General features: G+C 34.7%; 1 protein-coding gene across 3 annotated transcripts in view; it reads right to left on the bottom strand.

The window, feature by feature from the left end:
- The window catches only part of MLLT3 (MLLT3 super elongation complex subunit), a 137,990-nt gene that overhangs the window by 35,505 nt on the left and 86,017 nt on the right, over positions 1 to 16,468 (bottom strand). For all 3 annotated transcript variants that reach the window (XM_039356994.1, XM_039356992.1, XM_039356993.1), the window contains exons 5-6: positions 12,203 to 12,322; positions 4,428 to 5,039 (exon numbers count right to left, since the gene is read on the bottom strand). In XM_039356994.1, coding sequence (XP_039212928.1) covers positions 4,428 to 5,039; positions 12,203 to 12,322 — 732 coding nt within the window. The remainder of the gene's footprint in view (positions 1 to 4,427; positions 5,040 to 12,202; positions 12,323 to 16,468) is intronic.

The following is a 16,468-nucleotide window of genomic DNA, read 5'->3' as shown; positions in this document are numbered from 1 at the left end:
GCTACATGGTGGAGTATAGGAAAACGGCAAGCAGGTTTTCATGAAATTAAACATCCTGTAATTGAAGTTGTTCACAAAGCAGTTTTTAAGGAACTCAAGATAAAAGCAGACATGTTTAGAATTTGAAGTGGTTTGAACTATTCTCCCATTGCCTCAATAGTAATAAATTTGCAAGCTTCCCTTCCTTTTCCTTTCCTTGTTGCCTAATACTTTCCTAATGAGAGCCAAAAATTACAGGATGGGGTTTAGAACTGGCTGATTATATAAAAGCTTCTGAAGTACTTTGCTCATACAACTTGATTTTGAAATTTTAACATTAGCTAAAGTTCTTGGTAATCACATGGCACTACTGGATTCTTTCATGTTTAATGTTTTAAAAAGAGAGATTTTTAAAAACGGAGCAATGATCACAGTTAAGATTCAAACTAAGTTGTATATTAATGGTTTTTTACTCCTTAACACATGTGAGTAAATTTTAAACATTACAGTTCAAAAGTAAAATCTTGAATGTTGCAGTATTATAAAATGCTCCTAAACATTGAAAACAAACATTTCAATACCACAAATGTTTAAGTACTGAAGGCATTCATAATGTCACCTTATTTGTTCTTGTTTTTCCAAATACTTTACCCCTACATTATAGAACAATTATATATTATAAACTGTAGAAAAAATTTCAACAAAATTAAAAACAAGCCTGTAGAGACTTTCAATTAAAGTAATGATTGCATATTCTATAATCTATACACATTCACTAGTCTTATAACCGAGGAATCACAGATGCTTGTAGCTATTTTAGGCCAATCATTCAGCAACACTAACAATGACCGACATCTTTGAAGAGAAATGAAGGAATCAACTAGTCATATTCATAGAACTTCTAAAAAGGTATTCAGTACAAATCATCTATAAATAAATCTTTTAGATCAGGTATGTCCAGCCTATGGCCCACAGACCCCATGCAACCCTGGACAGTTAGTAATGCAGCTGCACGACAATAAAAATATATTTAAAAGGATGTTTATTATTTATATACATTAACTATATTATATATTTTACAGGCCAATTGCTTTCCACTCAATGCAGCCCAGGAAAACCAAAAATCTGGATAACCATGTTTTAGGTCTAAAAAGGAATTTAACCTATAATTGATATTATATACAATTTTACCTCCTATATTTTTCCCAACATGGTATTTTAAATTAATTTTAACAGGGAAATATAAATCATTTTGCCTTCACCATCTTGTGTGTTCTTATCAACAGCTTATTTAACTTCTAAAGTGAGAGAGAAGGGAGGGAAAAGATATGTTCCAATGCATAGCACAGAAATATTATTTTGGTCACAATCGTAGCACAATTAGAACAATAGTATAAAAATATTTTTGAACTTTTGTCTATATAAAAACAATTAAAACCTACCTTAAAAATAATATGAAATACCACTTGTCTACAAGAAATTTCCATCACTGCTTAGTTTTATTTTATTTTTCATTTTTGTATCGCAAATTTAAATTTAAAAATATATTTTAATATATGATTTAAATTTTTATCTATAATTTTAAATTGTAAACTGCTCTGAGATTCTTTTTTTAACTGGAAGCAATATAGAATTATTTTAAATCAAGAAAAAGACTAAGGATCATTTCTCTTTGGTGAGCTACCTATTGCTTGGCCCAAACATTTTAAAATATTTACAAAAAAGATAGGATTAAGTAATGGAATGAAAATGAAAGTTAATATTGAAGGAATTAATATTTTAAATAAGATATTTAATAATAATTATAATAACAACAATAACAACTTCTTTATATCCTGGGAATATTTTAATTTACTACCATTGTTTAAAATGTGCTATTACAGATAATTTATTCAGCTGTTGGAAGCATAACTTCCTTTTGCATAATATATTTTATTTTATTTTATTTTATTTATTTAATATATTATACTGATTGGAAGTGAAACAGAAGATAATTTTAAGGAAAAGTCCAGGCTTGATTAAAGCCTCTACATTACACTAAGTGTTAAGGTAATCAATGTAAGACCTGTATTTTGTAAGTTTTCAAACGTTTTGGGACTGTATCCACTTTTATCTACAGCATTCACTAATGAGATTAGTAATGTATCATATTCATTTTCTTTTTAGCATTCATACTTGAAAGATGCTCTAGAAGTTAGGAAAATTCTCTCGCATACCGCACATCTGAGGCACTGCACTAGTGTGTGCAAAAAAGAGGATAGCAATATAAGCTTTTATTACACAACCTTGCCTGTGAATAAACTCATTGAACTTATTTGGATTTTTTAAAATGTAAATATGATTTTAAATGCAATTACAATTACTTAAATTATTTCTAACATAAAATATTTTAAAAGAGCTGAATGAAATACAGCAAAATTAATTGTTGTACCCAACAGACATATATACAGAATGTATGCTTATGAAAGCACGGAGCATGCCCAGAGTTTTCTTATTTGCTGATTCATGTATATCAGTATGCCAAAGTATTTTTTGTACATCATATCTGTACAGCAAACACAAAGTCCTAACAGAGCAGCCTGACAGGAAATTATGTTTAATAAACCATTAGTATGAAGATATACTGTAGTATCATATATCTCCTTTCCAATAAAGCAGGATTTAACATAGAGACAATGGTAGTGTTACTTTATCATCCCTTGTCTGACTGCTTTTTAAAATTTGTTTCTATCATGGCTGTCATAAAGAAAATGTGTGTATGTACATATGTGATATGTAGGTCTTTGGTTATTCGGGTTTTCTCCCACGTAAAACTGGAAGTGTCTTGGCGACGTTTCGACGAAGTCTCATTCATCATCTTCAGGCTGGTGCTTTCGGCTTCGTGCTTCTAGGAGCACGAAGGCGAAAGCACCAGCCTGAAGATGATGAATGAAACTTCGTCGAAACGTCGCCAAGACACTTCCAATTTTACATGGGAGAAAACCCGAATAACCAAAGACCTACATACAAACACCCGCGAAAACCTCAGAAAACCAATGTATATATATATATACATACACACACACACACATATATACACACATCTACACATATACATACACATACACACACACACACACACACACACAGAGAGAGAGAGAGAGAGAGAGAGAGAGAGAATTACTGTTATGAATTTTCTGTCAAACCAACAATATATTTTAATTGGAAATTAAAATTCCAATTGGAAGTGTTGTGCACATTACTGTATATACAATTCATATTAAGCAAGCATCTCATTCCAGCAAGCATCAAACAACTGTCAGAGCTGAAATATTTCTGATAGCCAGAGGCAATTTTTGTTATCTAACATCTAAAATCAAGTTCCAGTATTTCACTTTTGAAAAATTTGCATATATTCACTTCTCATTAGGGTGGTTTTTCTTTTTATCTTAGGAGGTATACCCATACGTTTCAAATTATCTATCAAAACAACATAGACAGAATATGCTGACTGATTTTTGAAAGAAAAATATGGAAAGCTCTTTATATGCAGAGAGCACACTGTAATGTTTGCTATTATTTTTATTTGTATTTCATATTTCTAGATAGCTCATCTGATAATTCCTGTCTTTCAGTGGTTGTAACAGCGCAAACTAATTGTCTAGCCTTCCCCAACAGTTCTACTGACTAGAATGATATGAATCACAGGATATCAAATTACAGAGGGTCGATCTATCCAATTCTGTAATACAGGAACTAACCACGATGACCTAAGATTCCATCAGCTACACAAGCATATTGACATCATAAGAAGGCTGCTAGCCTCAAATGAGATGGGATTAGACAGTGACAATGACTTTTTATTTTCCACGTCTGATCAGAATAACAACAAAGATATCTAAGTCTGATCTGCATTGGAGGATTTCCGTATAGTAATAACTCACCCTATGTAATGTATTTCATCTCTTTATTTTAACAAACAACATGGCTCACAGCTTCAAAGCCCCAAATCTCTGTTAGATTTTGAAATAGCAAAGAGGCAATTAAAAATAAATAGTCCATCTTTTCCTATTCATTTCAAGGATCCAGTCCTATGTTCCAAAGACAGAAATGTTACAAAAAATGAAAAAAATCCCATTTCTAAATTTCAGCTTTTAACGTATGAATTTATCTTGTTCATAAATGTGCTGCCATCATTCACTAATCCTCAGCAAGAACACCAAGAATCAACCAAGAATATAAGAGTGTTTTCAAAACAGTGAGAGCCATTATTAAGTATATGATAAAGCAGTGGAGACAGTTCAAATTAATTATTAAAATGAAATGGAAGAGATGAATATACCTCAGTTCATCAGCCTCAAAGAAACATTGTGATTCTATATATTATGGAAACAAGACATTTTTAAAAATTAAAAACAAAGCAAAACCTGCAACGGGACCACAAAATAAGAATAAGCACAAACTCTTACTTCTGACTTCGAAGACACGTTCTCCTCCATATCGGAGTCATTAGGGTCCACAATATCATCGAAAGGGGGTAATGTGTTTTTCTTTTTCTCCAGCGGTTCACTTTCCATTTTAACTCTCCCAATTTTAAACTGAGATTTGTCTTTTGTCTGTTTTTTCTCCACACTGGAGCAAGTAAGTATCAGTGGGGGAGCGCTAGAAAAACTTTTAAATAAAGCCTCCGATCCACTTCGCTTCTTCTTTTTGGCGGCAAGGTCCTCAGAATCTAGACCGGGAGGCCTTTTGGAGGAAGCCTTCTTTTCTTGTTGCTGTCCACCACTTAGGGTCAGTATGTTGTTTTCTGATTTTGGCTCCTTTGACATAGGCTTGGGCTCTTTGAAGGCCATCTTAGGAACAATTTTTTCATCCTTTAGTGGTTTATTTTCTTTGGGTTTTTTAGAGGATTCTTTGGAAGATTTGTTGTGTTCCCTGGAAGGTTCTTTGAAGGCACTTTTATGTTCTTTTGAGTCTTTTGAAGATTTTTCCTTGTGCTCCTTTGATAATTTATGGGGCTTTGAAAAATTGTTACTACTACTGCTGCTGCTGCTGCTAGTGCTCACACTCTTGCTCAGCTCCTGCAACAATGGAAAATAAAAAGTTAACTCTTCGCTCTTGTCTTCTGTGTTTCAGAGACACCTCCCATAAGCTGCTGCTCTGCAAACTTTACTTATGTTAATGGATTAATGCATAAACTTTACGTTATATATCAATAACAAACTTCAAATCGTTGTGTACAAAGCACGGTCTACTGGACTATTTCTTTGCTTAAATCACAACAAATAAAATTTCAGTGTACTGTATAAAGATGCTGTGCAGTAGTCCTCGATTTACAACTATAATCAAGCCCAAAATTCCTGCTGCTAAGTTGTTAAATGAATTTTGCCCCATTTTACTACCTTTCTTGCTGCACTTGTTAAGTGAATCACTGCAATGTTTAAGTTAGTAACATTGCTGTTAACTGAATCTGCCTTCCTTATTGACTTTGCTTGTCAGAAGGTGGCCAAAAGGTGATCACATGACCCCGGGACAGTGCAACCATCAGAAATATCAATTAATTACCATGCAGCTTAATTTTGATCACGTGACCGTGGGGGTCCTGCAATGATCGTAAATGTGAAAAACGGTCCTAAGTCACTTTTTTCAGTGCTATTGTAACTTTAAATGGTGAGCAGCATGATGGCCTAGTGCTGTGAACTCCATGTGACATCAGGAAGGGCATCCAGCCAGTAAGCTCTCAGCTCCATCCAGTCACCTCTGACTCTACACTGAATTAAGGGATTACAGGGTCGTAAAAAGGAAGTCTTATTGTAACTTTGCAAGTCACTAAATGAATGGTTGTAAGTCGAGGACAGCCATGATTTGCATGTTTTGTGAAGAGGTATCAAAAGACATTTTTGTGAGATTCTACAGACATTCCACAGTATATTGAAGACTTCTAAAATTGTTTACACATGAAAGCATCTGCTGGGTAGTAAATGATTAAGTACTATGAGGATGTTTATTCTCTATTCTGAGCAAAACATTTATGAAACACTATTATATTGTAAGATTATTAACCATGCTGAGGTAAAACAGAATTCAAAATGTTAAAAATGAGTAGAAAGGAATTACTAAAAAAGTAACCAAACATAGGGCCTTGATAATCTGTGAACCTGATTATGATTGTGGGAACAAGCCTAAGTTTTAATTTAGAGAATTTCTAACCAAGGGGTGCCCAACCTTAGCAACTTTAAGACTATGCTGGCTGGGGAACTCTGGGAGTTGAAGTTCACAGGACTTAAAATCGCCAAGGTTGGACACCCCTGCTCTAACCAAAATATTTTTAAAAATTTATACAGGACCTTGGAGAGTTCCTGCCTATCGATGTAGAAAAGATTTTCCCAACCTGAAGCTCTCCAGATGTTGAAACTTCTATTCCTAAAATTTCCAACTAAACTGGCAAAGTTAACAAAACTGAAATTAATCACACAAAATGTATTCATAGTTTCATCTTGGAAAACTAATAAAATCACATGCAGCTTGGTAGTTTCTATGTTGTGGGTTCATGAAACTATGAAATAGAACTTTTAATGCTGAATTTACAAATTTTAGCATGAAACAACACAATTCCCACAGAATTAGCAACAGATCTTTGAAAAAAATGGAAAATATATCTAAAATAATAACCTACTTTGGTTTAACATACCTATAGTTTATGGCTAAGAACATTGTTCAAAGCAAGCCAACTGGTAAAGAAAACCCTATCTTTGTTTGTGTGAATTCAATCAATATATAACTTTCAGTAGTTTAAAATTACAGATTTAAAACTTACATTTAAACCTGGATGTATGAACACAATTGATTTTGCTTGTTGGAAGGCAACTGGGAAGATCACAAGTTGTGATCATGTGACTGCAAGAAGATGCAACCACTGTAAATACAAGTCAGTTGCCAAGTGCCCAAATTGCGATCATTTGGCCCCAAAGGTTATATTTTCAAGGATGGATTGTAAGTAATTTTTTTCAAGACCATTGTAACTTTGAAGAATTTAATAATAATAATAATAATAATAATAATAATAATAATAATAATAATAATAATAATAATAATAATAATAATAATAATAATAATAAAGTTGGAAGGGACCTTGGAGGTCATCTGGTCCAACCCCCTGCTCAGGCAGGAAACCCTATACCATTTCAGGCAAATGGCTGTCCAGTCTCTTCTTAAAAACTTCCAGTGTTGGAGGATACACAGTTTCTGGAGGCAGATTGTTCCACTGGTTAATTGTTCTAACTGTCAGGAAATTTCTCCTTAGTTCTAGGTTGCTTCTCTCTTTGGTTAGTTTCCATCCGTTGCTTCTTGTCCTGCCCTCAGGTGTTTTGGAGAATAGCTTGACTCCCTCTTCTTTGTGGCAGCCCCTGAGATACTGGAAGACTGCTATCATGTCACCTCTAGTCCTTCTCTTCATTAAACTAGACATACCCAGTTCCAGCAACCGTTCTTTATATGTTTTAGCCTCCAGTTCCCTGATCATCTTTATTGCTCTTCTCTGTACTCTTTCTAGAGTCTAAACATCTTTTTTACATCATAGTAACCAAAACTGTCCATCGCGACAGTTTTGGTTACTATGATGTAAACGTCCATGGGGTTGCGATGGGTCGGACACGACTTCGCAATTAACAACAACAACAACCAAAACTGGATGCAGTATTCTAAGTATGGTCTTACCAAGGCATTGTAAAGTGGTATTAACACTTCACGTGATCTTGATTTTATCCCTCTGTTAATGCAGCCTAGTACTGTGTTGGCTTTTTTGGCAGCTGCAGCACTCTGCTGGCTTATAATTATCAAACAAATGGTCACAAGTCAAGGACTACCTATAACTATATTTACTTATAATTGAATTTAATCAAGAATTTGCTTCCCCCTAAAGTTGAAGAATGGTCCACCCTCAGTTTTTACATGAAGTGACTACCACCTCATCTTTAAATTTCAATAGCTGAAGTGTACTATATGGTAGACTGTAGAAGAAACATTACACTTAAATGAAAACAGAAGAATAAAAGTGTGACTAGAGTAAGAAAACAAATATTATGAAATATTTTAGTGAGTCAAGAAACGTCTTGTTAACTTTAATTATGCATAATTTACACTTATAATACCAAGCTGCACATTTGGTATTGCAACAAGTACCATACAGCAGGCTTAGTAAATGAACTGATTTAGAAATGATAGTGAATGCTTATAAAAATATATTTCCTTCCATTATGACCATTTTTCAAAATCTTGTGAATGGGTCCGAAAAACCATGAGGAGAAAATTATAACCTGTTTCATAATTGTGCAGGACAAAAATTATGTTTTGCGTATGAAAAGAAGATTACATTTTATTTCCAATCCAGAACAAATGATCATATTCTGGAAGATATGCCAAATCATTTTGGTTGGCCACAGTTCAAAAAACATATGCTTCAGTTTTCACTGTTCTGGAAAGATCCTTGCAAGATGAGTAGAGCATGGTTAGAGCATGTTGTCCCTCTTTCCTCTCTACTGCACTTAGTCTGGCATATCTTACTTGCCCACCCACTTCTGATCTTTCCTGTGCTTCACTTTCCCTCCCTAAAAGTTGCCGTGACCATTGATGTCAAGCACAACATATTCTACTAATATGCCCATCTGTGATATCTGGAGGCCATTTCTGTCATCACCTCAAGGTAACCCTAAGACTATTGTTAAATGGTATAATGTGGTTCTTTTCTCCTATTTCAACACTCAAAATCTGAACTTAAATTTCTGAATTTAACTTATATTAACCAATAATAAAATGATTAGTGATCAGAACTTGACAACTTTTGTGGTCTTTATAAATTATATGTTGACCATGAATTGTCTTCTGTTGCACTGTAATTTTCTCACTAACTTAAATTCTTAGCAATTTTAGAAAAAAATTTAAACTGTAAATCCAATTAAAATATTCGCCTGCACAAAAACCTACTTCCTCCTCCTTTCCCCTTTCTATTTCCTCTCAAGTATTTCTCTTGTATAGCTACACCAGAGAGATTGATATAAATATATAGGATACCTTCTTCCATATAAACCTGGATGCTAAAGCAATAAGAATGAAAAACAGGACATCCCTGTTTTTTAATATGTGATACCACCTTGATTGCAGAATTATCTTGGAACAGTTTTATTTCACTTAGCTTTTAGTGATTTGTTTTTTTTTTAGTACACAGGAACACACTGTGATTATGAAAAGTCTTCAAAAGAGATATTTTGTATTTTAAGGGAGCATGCATATAGTAACATTATCTGAATCATTAAAGAGCTGGTCATGACTGCTTCTGAAGCTGTTCCCACCTGCTCCAAGCACAGCTATTTCACTTTAATGTTTTATATGCACTCTCTCATAATAATAATAATAAAAATAAAAGGCCTACTCTTTCTCAATCTGAGCAAACTGAGTGACTTGGCCAAGACTCCGATTAGATTCACATACCGTGTTAAGCCAGTGAAAACTCAAGCAAGCTAAATATGGCTTAATAAATATTGAACCAGTCACTATTTCAATTATGCAATCGTCTTCAGGGATTATTCTTGCAATAAAATGGGAGTATGGGAATTACTGGGTATGCCACCTATAAGGAAAGTGAAGATAAAATGCAACAAATAACTAGAAATATTGTTAGAACTGAAATATAAAATTGTTATAAATAAATGTGAACACAGACTTTCTTTCTAAGCACATATTCTGTGAATTAACATGTGGAAATGCTCTTAAAGCAACTATGTTCATGTCCCACATATTGGAATTAAGTAAGAGATCTGGATTTTAAAAAGTAACCACCCGTAATGAGTTAGTTAAAAGTTGATCACTGACTCCTAGAAACCAAGAAATGTGGTTTTGTGTAGTCTTAATTATTTAAAAAATGATAAAGTATACTTTCTGAAAAATAAAATAATGATCCAGGACTTTAATCGGTGTATCTTTCTGAATATCTGGGTGTGACAAGCATTATCTCCACCTGGCTATGAGCTTTACCAGTATTCTTGACAATGTGCTAAATTAATTAAGAGAAGACTTCACCTCTAAATGGTTCAATCAAGATAAGGTTGGTACTTTTTAAATAATAATATATCTTTTCAGCTTCCACAGCAATGTCATCATCCTTCCAGGATGTCTCTCTGTTTTGGTGTGCTAAAGCCAGTCAAAGGTTGTTCCAGCCTTTGTTTCTTTTGTTGCTAATCTATAACTACAACATCTACACTGGCAATTACTGAAGGGAGTATTCACCTTTTTACCTTCTTAGTCAAGCAGAAAAGAATGCTCCAGAGCTCCAAAGTTATGATCTTTTCTCCCAACCTTTTCAAGGAAAGCTAGAGAGAGGCTGTAAGCCAAGAAAAAGAAGTTGCAAACCACTGCTTTCACAGATTCTGTGATGGTTTCAGTGAGAAAATATTCTTGGAGACTACACATCAATATTTTCCTCTCATACAGCCTTAAGGTAAAGGTTTCCCCTGCAGTTGAGTCTGTCTCTAGGAGGCAGTGCTCATCTCTTTTTCTCTGACTCTAGGGCAGGGGTCCCCAACCCCCGGTCCGTGGATCAGTACTGGGCCACAGCATGCCAACAACCAGTCCGCACAAACAAGCAAAGGCCCATCCGCGGAATGCAGGCAACACACAAAACCACACACCCTCCGGTCCGCGGAAAAACCTCTCTCCACAGAACTGATCCCTGGTACCCAAAAGGTTGATGACTTCTGCTGTAGGGGACGTTGCTCATCTCTGTTTCTCTGACTCTAGGGGGCAGTGCTCATCTCCATTTCTTAGCCAAGGGAGCCAGCGTTGTCTGAAGACATTTCTGTGGTCATGTGACCAGCATGACTATATGCTGAGGGGCATGAAATGCTGTTACCTTTCCACTAAAGTGGTATCTATTTATTTACTTCCATTTGAATGCTTTCAAACTGTTAGGTGGACAACATCTGGGGCAAGTAATGGAAGCTCATGTGGCTGACAGCTGGGCTGTCAAGCCTTCCAGCTGACAAGCTCAATGCCTTTAACTGTTGAGCCACTGCACCACCCCATACTGACTTAGCTACCCCTCATTCCAAAGGCCTAAGCTGTTGTACCTTTGCATGAAAGAGGTGATAGAAAAAGGTAAGTTTCTATTTCTACAGGGGATTTTTCTCTCCAAATTGGTGCCATCCCCTACTTTCACATTGGATTTTGTGGTCCTCTTTTTTTTTTTTCCTGTGAAAGATTATTTAACAGCAGGAGGCAAACATTCACAGTTTATTTAAGATCCCCCTTTTTCCAACACTTTTAAAGATTCATTCCACAACTGTATATTAGTTTGCAATTCTTCTATCTCCCTGCCACATATCTTTCCCAAACAAATCCTGCTCCCTATTTTCCTGAGACACCAAAGTATCACTTGTTATTTGGACTTCATTTAAACTGCATTTAAGTCATTATTTTGAGCGTTTGAACTGAGTTATTGCTCCCCGGCCCCAATTAAAATCATTTGAATTTGTGGTAGGATGTTGTTACATTTGCTCGAATACTAAAAGATTCTGTAGGCTTTATTTAGGTGTCAACATAAACTTTTAAGTTGAAAAGACTTTTAAATCTGTGGTAACTTCATTTAATTCACCAGCACACCATTTTGAACATTTAAACATCCTTTAGTTAATACATATTTGGGCATGGCCTAAAACTGAACCATGGCAACATAGGAATCACTTCGACTGGAAGAGTGGGAACTTCCTTTGCATTCCTCTTTCTTGCTACCAAAACATGTGACAAATCCACACCAGATTTGGGGACTGGTTGAATGCAAAGGATAAAGAGAACATACTCCCAATATAACATGCGATTTGCTGATGAAATTTACAGTATGTTTATATCCCTAATAAATACATGTTTCATTTCTACTAATTTGTTTCTCAGTAGGCTGCGTCAACTCTAGAATTCAGATGTCAGGACAAAAAGCGGGTAATTGTATCAAGCATGTTTAAATCTGAATAGGCAAAATAAATAAAATAAAGGTAATGCATATATTTAGTTGTAAAATTTTCAGGAGCAAACGTAACTAACCCTAAATGTTCATATTACAAGTCTGTTTTTTAATTGTTGTAGATTTGCTGAAAAGTTTGAAGCATTTAACCAATTAATTCTTGGCTTATTGATCATTCAACATTCAAAATGGGTATTCAAAACATATTCCAATTTCTAACCATAGGCAACATCTTACCTTTGGCCCATGAGATGATTTTTTCTTCACTTCAGAAAAAGACAGGGAATTAGTAGGAAGATTAGGGAGATGAAGACTTTGCCCTGAAGCAACTGATGTTCCATCTGACATAACCATGATCTACATGGATAAAGTAATAAAAATATTAGAAACATTTATAAAATAAGCTGGAATATAAAGTGAGGATCTTGGAGGTAGGCAATTAAATATCTTAGATAAACTGACAATTATGATTTCTTCTGTGGGCTGTATGTAATTGACAACTATTTTATTAATGCCACATGGCTGTCACTAGTATTGAAATGACAGATTGAAGCAATAAAAATATCTTCAACAGTGGCTTTAGAAGCTCATAAAAATTAATATACTGTACAAAGAAATGACATGAATAAAAATTATAAGCCTGATGAATTCATCCTGGAGGCCTGATTCCCTTACACCACAGGTAGCAATGTTTGAAGAGTTAGCGATTGCAATTCAGCCTCCCAATCTTTTGAAAAGCTGCAGAGGTTCAAGCGTTCTGGTGATGTTATCAGAAGGAGCAGAATTTATTTGTATGCATATGTGTGGATTTATCTGAATTTTAAGGAGAAATGGGACACTCTATTCTCATCCTTGAATCCTCTCAAAACAGGGACATTCCTCCCACTTTCATACCATACTTAATCATAGTGGAGCCAGGCCAAAATGGGCAAGAAAACAATGATAAATAGGACTGTTTGGGGATGAAATGATCTGCTTTCTGGTAAGGGCATTTATATCAGGGGTCTTCAAACTTGGCCCTTCTATGACTTGTGGACTTCAACTCCCAGAATTCCTCAGCCAGGCACATTGGCTGAGGAATTCTGGGAGTTGAAGTCCACAAGTCATAAAAGGGCCAAATTTGAAGACCCCTGATTTATATGAAAGAGATAAAGGGGACAAGTTTTGGTTTCATGACACAAAACTCATGAGTTATATATTTAAGTCAGGTACAGAGTTGCAAGTTCACAACTGGTAAGATCTACACTATAATGTCATTGCAAGCATGTATTCATTTTCACATAATCAGTTTTCTGTGGACACCAATGCTTTCTGTTTCATTAATTTTTTTTTAAGTATCAGAAAAACCCCAAAGAGCTTAAATTCATCTATTTTCCACCACATTTAGGTGATACATATATTTTACATGGTTTATGCACCTATGCTAGGTGTCTTTGGAATGTTCATATTATGTATACTGAAGTCAGATGTACCATCTGTTGAATCCCTTAGATTCTGAAGACCAACCTAGACAGCCCAGAGTTCATTTGAAACCAAGTTCACTCGGAGGGAAAGTTGTCTGAAGTCATAAATGACCAGATGAAAAACTACAGTTCTAGGTAAATAATTAGTTATACTGGAAATAGAAATAAGCAGTAAAACGTATCAATCAAAACTTTATTATGGTCAAAGACCAGAATAAAGAGAGTGAATTTAAAAGCATAAAAGATACATCAGGATTAAAAAAAACACAGTAAAAAGCTTTAAAAAACATAAAAATCTAAAAGGAATCTTTAAAAAAGATATTAAAAAGGATAGGAATAATAGACAGGCATAGAGAATTATGGCAATTTAAATCTATTACAATACAAATCATTCTGGAACAATGAGCCAGGTGCTCATTAAAACTGGCTTATACCACAGGTTATCTTCTGATGGATTTTAAGTACTGCCATGCAGAACCTGGCAACACTGTATTTTATAGCAGGGCTGGTGTCTGAAAGCAGCAGGGAGAAGTAAAATTCTCCTAAGCTCCTTGGATATTTACGCAATAATGATGAGACGAGGCTAGGACAAATATCTCTATTGTACAAGCACATGTTCTGTTGTTTCTGCATGTTCATAATTACAGGTACACTGTCTCCCCAGGTGGGGGACCTTCCTGTATTGGGACAAGGCCCTCCAGCAATTTGGTACTTCAAGTTAAATATGCCGGGGTGAGGGGGGGGGAGAATACCTGTTGGGCTGGGTTCACTAGCAATAAAAGTTGGAGTCCAACTGGTGCTCTGTGTATGCTATATGTTGTTTAATGAGTGCTTTGGCCTAATCGTATCCCATCTGGAGAGAAGTCCAAGGATAAAATTTTTAGTTGCAGTATCTTTTTCCACGTGGACTGAAAATCATTACTCATAGTTAGTGAGGCGAAGTTAAAGGGAGAAAAGGTTAACGTGAGCCAGTAGTTAAGTATGGTCATCCATACTCTAGCCCAGTGTTTCCCAAACTTGACAATTTTAAGGCATGAGGACTTCAACTCCCAGAATTCCACAGCCAGCAACGCTGGCTGTGGAATTCTGGGAGTTGAAGTCCACATGCCTTAAAATTGTCAAGTTTGGGAAACACTGCTCTAGCCTCTACTTTCAAGAGGCCTGTCTCTAGTCTCAGGGTGGTATTGAAACATAATATATTTGAACATTTGGAGGTTAAGTATGAAGAATTTTGGATTTATCATCCATGGGCTACAGCTAATAATATTATTTTACTTTCATAGAAAGGTTTTAGTATACCTGATGTAAAACCCTGGATAAAATCATGTTTTCTTATGAACATACTGCACACATAGACTGGTCTTGTAGTATTAGGGAAGTCCAATCTATTTTACTCTATTTAATGTTTTTAATGTAAGAATATTATTCAGAATACAGTAGTAAAAACTAACATAAACTAAACTTAGAAAAAGAAACAAGAATGGAAAGGAATAAAAAAATGCAGAAAAAAAGAAAGAAAAAGAATATAAGGTATGATATAATTAGTTACGAATTGCCCAGAGTCATTCTGAGAATGATATGGATATCTAAATTTGAGGAAAGAAAAAAAAAGAAGAGGAAGGAAGGAAGGAAGGAAGGAAGGAAGGAAGGAAGGAAGGAAGGAAGGAAAGAAGATAATTCCAACCTTTATTACAGCAAGCATAAACAAATTCAACAATTCTTCACCCCTACAAGGTTAAACAGATATTTCTTTATCCTATATCGGTCAATGTTTAATTTGTTGTTTAAGACTGAACTTTGAGCTTTTTGTTTCATACAATATTTCTTTCAATATATAACTTTATTTTTTCTTAATCTATGTTTGTTTTTTTCTCAGTTTTGTATTTGGTCTTTTCTTCTATATCTTTATAAATTAAGAGTAATAAAAAGGAGTCTGTTCTGCATCATGATCTTGACATTATTGTCCTCTTCCACAGAGCTCACAGTTTTGGGAAAGATGAAAATGGAGCAATGATGGAAGAAAGAGATACCAACCCAACCAGTCAGATCAGCCACATCAATCCTGGAAATCAATGTGATTCACAAACATATATAAATAACAAGATTCTAATGGTCATGTGAGGAACTTTTCTAAAGATTTATAATCATTTTTTGGCAATCCAGATACTACTGCTCTTTTTGGCTTATAAAACAAAAAGCCGACTGAGAACAGATATCATGTAATTTGCCTGTTTCAGTTTAGCATGATACAAGAATAGGATGTGTGTGTTTCAAAGATTTGTTTGCGGTTTCATGGCTTATTCCAAGTTTACTTTTGTGAATGCTCAGTAACAAAATAAAATAATTGGTCAAGTTATGGTCATCTTGCTTGTATATGGTCATCTTGCTTATTTACAAATCTGATTTTGACTTGGATAGTAAAATATGGTTCAAACAATTTTATATATTTATGAATTTAAATGAGAATATTTAGCCTTTGCTGGCCAATGCCTATCATATTTCCCCCAACAAATTATGTAGATACCATAACTGCAGGTTAATCTGGGTAAAAATATGAATTTCTCTCTCTCTCTCTCTCTCTCTCTCTCTCTCCCTGTGTGTGTGTGTGTGTGTGTAAGAGATGCCAAGTATTTTATATGAATGAAATATCCTATATGCTTCATTAAACTAAATTATATTCAAAAATTAAGCTGAGAACTATGAATTCAAATGAAATTACACTCTAAACAAATGTGGCTGTGTCTGCAATGATAGCAGGAAGAAACAGGCTTTACTATTTAAGTTATTAACCTAAGTACACACATACTTAAGAGGCAGAATGTAAGTTTCATTTTATATTTTGCAGAAATTTTCAATAAAAGATGCAAACCCCATCCCAAAATTACTCTGCTGGAGGAAATTCTTTAATATATCGTTAAGCACAGCGAACAGTAAAATATAAAGTAATCTTTCAAAGGATTTTTGGGGGTGAGGGAAGCCACATAAAAATTATTAACACTGAATTTGCTATTCTAAAGTGAATGAGCTTTGAATTTCTTAA

The sequence above is a fragment of the Crotalus tigris genome, unplaced genomic scaffold, assembly GCF_016545835.1.
Source record: "Crotalus tigris isolate CLP2741 ecotype Arizona unplaced genomic scaffold, ASM1654583v1 scf7180000018862.1388955, whole genome shotgun sequence".
NCBI classification, from domain to species: Eukaryota; Metazoa; Chordata; class Lepidosauria; order Squamata; family Viperidae; genus Crotalus; species Crotalus tigris.
This window is presented reverse-complemented; position numbering and strand designations above follow the sequence as displayed.